The sequence below is a fragment of the Triticum aestivum genome, chromosome 3B (assembly GCF_018294505.1).
Source record: "Triticum aestivum cultivar Chinese Spring chromosome 3B, IWGSC CS RefSeq v2.1, whole genome shotgun sequence".
Classification (NCBI taxonomy): Eukaryota; Viridiplantae; Streptophyta; class Magnoliopsida; order Poales; family Poaceae; genus Triticum; species Triticum aestivum.
In genome coordinates, this window is record NC_057801.1 from 666,556,820 (window position 1) to 666,562,813 (window position 5,994).

A 5,994-nucleotide genomic window follows, 5' to 3' on the forward strand; every position below is an offset into this window, starting at 1 on the left:
ATGGGATCTAGTTTCGAAGGTCTCGTTGTAACGGTTTTCTTATGTCAAAGCAGTTTTTCAATCTGACCAACTATTTAAGCTAGAAAGTATTTTGAAGTTTCGGAATAAAGAGAATCTTTTGATGACATCATCTTGTTTTCATAAGGCACATTTAACCAACGGTTTGCATGGGATGGCAAGATGCTGCATGAGCTGGCTGCATGCTCTGGACGCGGACTGCATGCACATGTGCTTGTTAGACAAGTGATTTACTTACGCTAGGATCTACCGTCCGGATCTGATGCTTAAAATCCGACTGGCTGGACGTTAGTCGCGTCCTTATCAAAATGATTGTATAATTAGACAATATTTTAAATTGTATTATAAATATATTTAAAATTTTCAAACATTTTCATAATTCAAAAAGAATATTGAAATATATTAATACTTTTAAAATAATACACGAACAATTTTGAAAATAAGTCTGACCAAAACAGACACGTGTGAACGAATTGGGCCAGCGCATCGGAGTTCTCTAATCTTCGTTTTCCTCCTGGCCGCCAGCCTCAGCGAACTATTGGCAATCGACGGCAACCTCAGCGAAGTGCGCCTCCCCATGCAATCCCTCCCTGCCGGTAAGGTTCGGATCTGTTGAGGACAGGCAGCAGCGAAAAGAGAGGATGGGGCACCTCACACCACCCCCGCCGGTAAAGATCAGATCCGTTGAGCCAAAAGGGCGGACGCCACCTTCCACGTAAGATCTTGCTCTTGGTCCTTAATTATTTCCTGTTTGTGATTTGTCGAAATCGATTTGGTTTGTCTGTGGACGGTGATTCGTACCTAAATTTCAGTCCGATTTCTCGCGGCAAAGTTCCAGGTCACATCACGCCATGATAGTCCACATATCTTGAGAATGCCGGATGTCCTACCATCGCCGTCTTGGTCTTCTTCTACTTCTTGTTCGGATTGAGATCGGATGTTGTCCCTACTTCAAATGCGATGGTGCCTTCCAATTAATACTTCATTCCGGTTGGATCTTCATTGTCATTGTTCATGTTCGACATGAACACCTCCTACGTAATCATGGTTTGCAAGCATTCATCATGTGCGAAATGAACTAGTGGTCTATGCACAAATTTGATCGGGCAGGAGCAAAGAAAATGTACCGAGTCTTGTTCGGTCATTCCATCGAACATGTCGAGCGCAGCCGGCGTGCCGCCGGCGCTCGTGCTCATCCGCGCCCGAACGAGCCGCGGCGAGTCACATACGTCCACTGTTGGCTTATGCGCGGCGGAAAACTGTCCGGAATAGCCCAGCCGGCCGTCGAATCCTCCTCTGTCTCAACGGCGTCGGACGGCGTAATCCGCGTCGACGCTCGGATGGAAAGGGTGCGGGGTGCCGGACGCGACGGGGGAGACAACTGCTCGACCATGTCTGAACCTCCCTCTCTCGCTGCCGGCGCCGCCGTATCTTTCGAGCTACGTTGTCCGCTTTGCAAGACGGAGCCGAGGAAGGGACGCGACAGATGAGGCAAACTGCGTCTCCGTCGCGGCGGTCGAGGTCGGGCTGGATGACATCTACGACGACGGGTCGGGGCTGGTGGTGAGGATCGGTGGGGAGGTGGCGGACGGCGAGGGCTCGGGCGCGGAAGGTTGGAGGGCGGGCGAGGACAAGGAACGGTTTGGTGGATTTGGTACAATTTACGGCGGGTCGGGCTGTCGGGTCCGACGTGACGGGCGTGCCCGGGCACCTCATGTCGACCTCATATTTAGGTGGGATATGAGGGGTGCCGGTCAGTCTGGGCGTTTGAGGCCCATTTAAGACGTCTGTCTAGGTCAAAATTTCGCGACCGGATAGAGCATGAGGCGGCTTTGAGGCGCCTGTAGATGCTCTGACATATAACATACAATCGTTCTTCTACTCATCGACCGAGCCTTCCCACTGCAGGGTTCCCGATCCTTATTGGAACACCGACCATGTTATGGCCTGGAGGCATTTCCGTTTGCCTACACCAATCTACGTCAGAGTGGATCGTTCAGGAGTCTATCACTCATATCCAGAGCTGCCAGGTCGGCCGTTCCAGAGCTTTGATGCAATTGCAAGTGCTCTCCATACCTATGCTCGTGGCAGTAGCACTGACACGTAATGTGCTGAGCTCTCTCTTTCTTTTTCTCTCTCAAAAGAATAATAATCTCTTGCCTTCTCTGAAGAACGTAACATCTACTAATCGTATGCTCTGTCTGATCTAAAATTAGGTCCAAGGAAACAAATAAGGAGCGTCTTATACGTGAATCTCTTGAGTGGTCAGATGGTACGAGGAAGGTCGCCACAAGTTCGAAAATAGCTGAGAGGGAAATTAAGAATGTGCACAGACTGGTTAAAGCTTTACTGGACAAGAAGCACGACGATGAGGTTCCTTCTCTCTCCATCCCGCTCGCCCTCACTCTGTCCCACTATCAGGATTGCCCTATTTTATTGCTAATGCTTTGTGCATGCAACGTTACTGATCCAATCCATGCTCGTTCTAGGATTTCGAGTATGAACTCAAAGATATTGTGCATTGGCAATTAATCTCTGAAGGTCCCAATGCATGGTACTACCATCTCAATATCACTATGAAAACTAAAGGAGCTGATGATGATGCGGGCAGTGTCAATCTATTCTTCGCTGAAGTCACACGTCATCAGAGCGATATGCCAGGATATTTTCTCAGCAGTTTCTGCAGAATTGACCCTAACAGCAAGGGTAGTAGTGTACACTCTTATCTTAAATTAAGCATTTTTGGGATATTGTTTGAAATTAGCTGTTAGATATAGGTCGGAACATCGCGGCAGGATATTTTCTCAACACTTTCCACGGGGTTAACCCTGACGGCAAGGGTAGTATACACTCTTATCTTAATTAAGCAGTTTTGGAATACTGTTTGAAATTAGCTGATAGATATAATTGCGAATGCGTTTGTGGTTTATTGTGGAGCTGTTACTATTGACTGTTTGCCCATTGTGCCATCTTCTACCATACATAGCTTTATGTTTGTAATATCGCAATCTAACTGGTTCACGCACAGCCAGTTGTATGTGCTGCTGCAATCATGCATTTTTTTTGGCCACTTATTCAGCTATTCTCGTGTATCTGAGCCAGGCTGGCTATCTTGCACTTAAATGACAAATCTCACTCATGTCTTCCTTTAGACGTTCACTGCCATGGTTGTACGAACAATGGAAGTATTCATCTGAAGCACCCCCCTACTCATTTTGATTGCGGCCACACTGATCTCTCCCTTGGTTATGATGCATGTAACGATGAGGTGTGCCGCGACGCCCAAAACAAGGTATGGTAATATATATAATAGCTAGCGTTTTAGTATCTTCAGTGTTACTTACCTGTGGTCCATCTTTTTGCAGTTGCATATTTGTTTTGCTGCGCCAGTGTTAATTGTGTTTTGTTTTTTCCTCGGGTGCAGGAAGACGACGATGAAGAAGAAGAACTGAGAGAAGAGGAGGAAAGGATAAGAGAGTCCTTTGATGTAATGCCATAAATTGTGTGGTAAAGAACCATTTTGTGGGAAATTGATTGACCAGTTGACTAATTATTTCTTGTGTGTTTATCTTCTGAAGTACCTTGACGATGTGGAATTTATGGAGAAACTCCGCAAGAAACGTGCTGAGCTCTTAGCCTTACATTCCAAAATCCAGGTTCGAGTCCCAATCTCCTTCAATTTGTTAGTAGTTGTATATGTTTGTAAAGTTTTTGTGCGGTTCGCTGGTGTTTGTATCTCCTAAAATTTATTAGCTCTTAGCCAAATCTGTTTGGTGTTTGAAACTGGCCTGCTATTTGTTTTTCTTTGCTCTGTTTAGTTGTGCCATGTACAAGATTAGTGGTGCCGTTGCATGTTTTTGTTTAGATGACTCCATATACTCGTTGACCGTGCTGAGAAAAGTAGTGTTGCTGCTGTGTTTTCGGAACGTGAAACACTGTGCAATCAAGAACCCTAGTTGGTCTGTAATAGAACTGGAATAGAACATCACGGTCCACTACCACTCCCTCCATTTCAAATTAGTTGTTGAGACACTTATTTTGAGACGGAGGGAGTACTAAATATGCGTCAACTAATTTGGAATGAGGGAGTATAATGTGACTATATTTTTCGCCATCAGCCAAGCCTTTAAAATGTTAGTATGTCAGTCTTCTCCGGTTCTCTATGTCTGATGTCTTGTGGAGGCACTGCCCGTGTGTGAAAGTGTTGAATATGTGACATCGCTGTAAAGTCATTTAAATATTCAAATTTTGTGTTCTTTACTAGTTCTATCATTGCTGCCATCTTGTAGGAGGATGAAGAAACGACATGTAAAGACTGAAGAGTGGAGATGTCCCTGCTTATTATCACATGTTTTCATTTATGTCAGTAATTTGAACTCAGTGGAGCTTGCGAGTAATTGTTGTTTGTGAACTTGTTACCAAGTTAAACACTTTAGCTATTATGATGTTTGTGTACTGTCATGTGTGAAGAAGGCTGGAAGACGGGTTAACAACCCAATCCCACGTCTCTGACGAGAAAACAGCGGCACAAACCCTAGAAACATCCAGTTGCAAACGGGGGCCCTCCCCTCCCGACTCCATCCTAGCACCGTCTCTCGAGGAGGCGACTGGGGCGGTGCGAGCCCCCTTTCTCTTCGTCCACCCCCCCCCCCACTCCGTCGTCGGCAGACGCCCTGGATCTGGTCGGGGTGGTGTTGGCGGCGGCAGGACCTCCCATACCCGCGCAAGGTCCCTCTTCCCGGGGCAGAGGACGGCGGTGATAAAGCACGGACGATGGCGGTTCGGCGACCTAGAGACGGTGGCCGGCGGCGGGCGCGGTGATGGCGCTGTGTGACGCCCCCGAAATTAATGGTGCACTAAACATACATACAGTATGCTTGATCAAGATTAGTGACTCACGGTATAATATCACAACACAACTCTACGACTCAAATATAAACAAAGAAATAGTATATTACAAGCCAGGGTCGTAAGACACGCTAGTAAAACAAGAGTTAGGTGTGACTACAGACAAATACAAAGGTGCCTTAAGAAGGCTGAGGAAAAAAACAACACTAGATCAAAAAGGCGAAGGCCTCCTATCTGGGACCTCCGAACTACTCTTGGTCGTCAAACTCCACATAGTAGCCAAGCTCGGAATCCTCTGGCTCCTGGACTGGACCACCTATTTGCAGTAGCCGGGAGGAAGAAAATGGGTGCAAAGCAACAGTGAGTACTCATTCGAAGTACTCGCAAGACTTACATCAAAACTATGCTAAGCATGCATCGGGTATCAAGGATGGGGGGTTATCTCGGTGGACTATACCACAGAAATGCCAGAACTAGAGGGGGAAGTTCTATGTATCACAAGGGCCACCATCTTGTAGCAATAGACGAGAGGAGAGCAGATCATCTTGTAGCAAGTGAAGGAGTATGAGCGCATACGATACCAACTTCTAATTAACACAACAATACAATACCCTAAGATCCTTCCTCGACTCCCTGCGAGAAAAGATCCGTGGGAGTTCCATATTTATTGAGTAATGCATTTCATCAAGTATCTGGTTCAAGTTGTATAAGATCGGGATACTCTCATATATCCAAGCTCCTGTTACCATGGACACAACTATTCGAATAGTTTACTTCCCTACAGAGGTGCACCACATTACCCCATATGCTCGATTACCTTTGGTCGGACACACTTTCCTGGGTAATGTCTGGCCTCGGATAATCGACACGTCATAGTCCTGCCTAGACTCCATAGAGAGGTCCCCGCCGGTTTACATCCTAAATGCGAAGGGGTTGTTCAGTCGCTCATCCCTAAGCACTCCAGGTCGTTTCGAGCAAGGTCGGGTCCAAGCACCACCTCTGTCCTGGATGGCACCTGCCCGGCCATGCCGCAATGCTGAACTAGATGTCTGACAGAGCTTTCAGGAGAGACCGTACGATGCCAAGGGCCCCATAAACCATTATCCTGCGCAACGGTTAGTGCGTATA

General features: G+C 46.7%; 1 protein-coding gene across 1 annotated transcript; it reads left to right on the forward strand.

Annotated features, from left to right (window-relative positions):
- The first annotated feature begins 467 nt into the window (after positions 1–467).
- LOC123066008 (uncharacterized) lies at positions 468–4,479 on the forward strand. The gene is made up of 8 exons (XM_044489181.1): positions 468–733; positions 1,927–2,121; positions 2,235–2,391; positions 2,508–2,724; positions 3,171–3,310; positions 3,443–3,505; positions 3,597–3,674; positions 4,308–4,479. Exons 1-8 carry the CDS (start codon positions 660–662, stop codon positions 4,335–4,337), a joined length of 954 nt encoding a protein of 317 aa, XP_044345116.1. The 5' UTR covers positions 468–659; the 3' UTR covers positions 4,338–4,479.
- Positions 4,480–5,994: the final 1,515 nt, after the last annotated feature.

What these genes read in the sequence shown, in the direction of transcription:
- LOC123066008 (XM_044489181.1), top strand. Translation starts at nt 660, where the DNA reads ATGGGGCACCTCACACCACCCCCGCCGGTAAAGATCAGATCCGTTGAG. An exon ending in ACAAGAAGCACGACGATGAG is followed by an intron (nt 2,392 to 2,507) that starts GTTCCTTCTCTC and finishes TGCTCGTTCTAG; the next exon opens with GATTTCGAGTATGAACTCAA. An exon ending in GCCGCGACGCCCAAAACAAG is followed by an intron (nt 3,311 to 3,442) that starts GTATGGTAATAT and finishes CCTCGGGTGCAG; the next exon opens with GAAGACGACGATGAAGAAGA.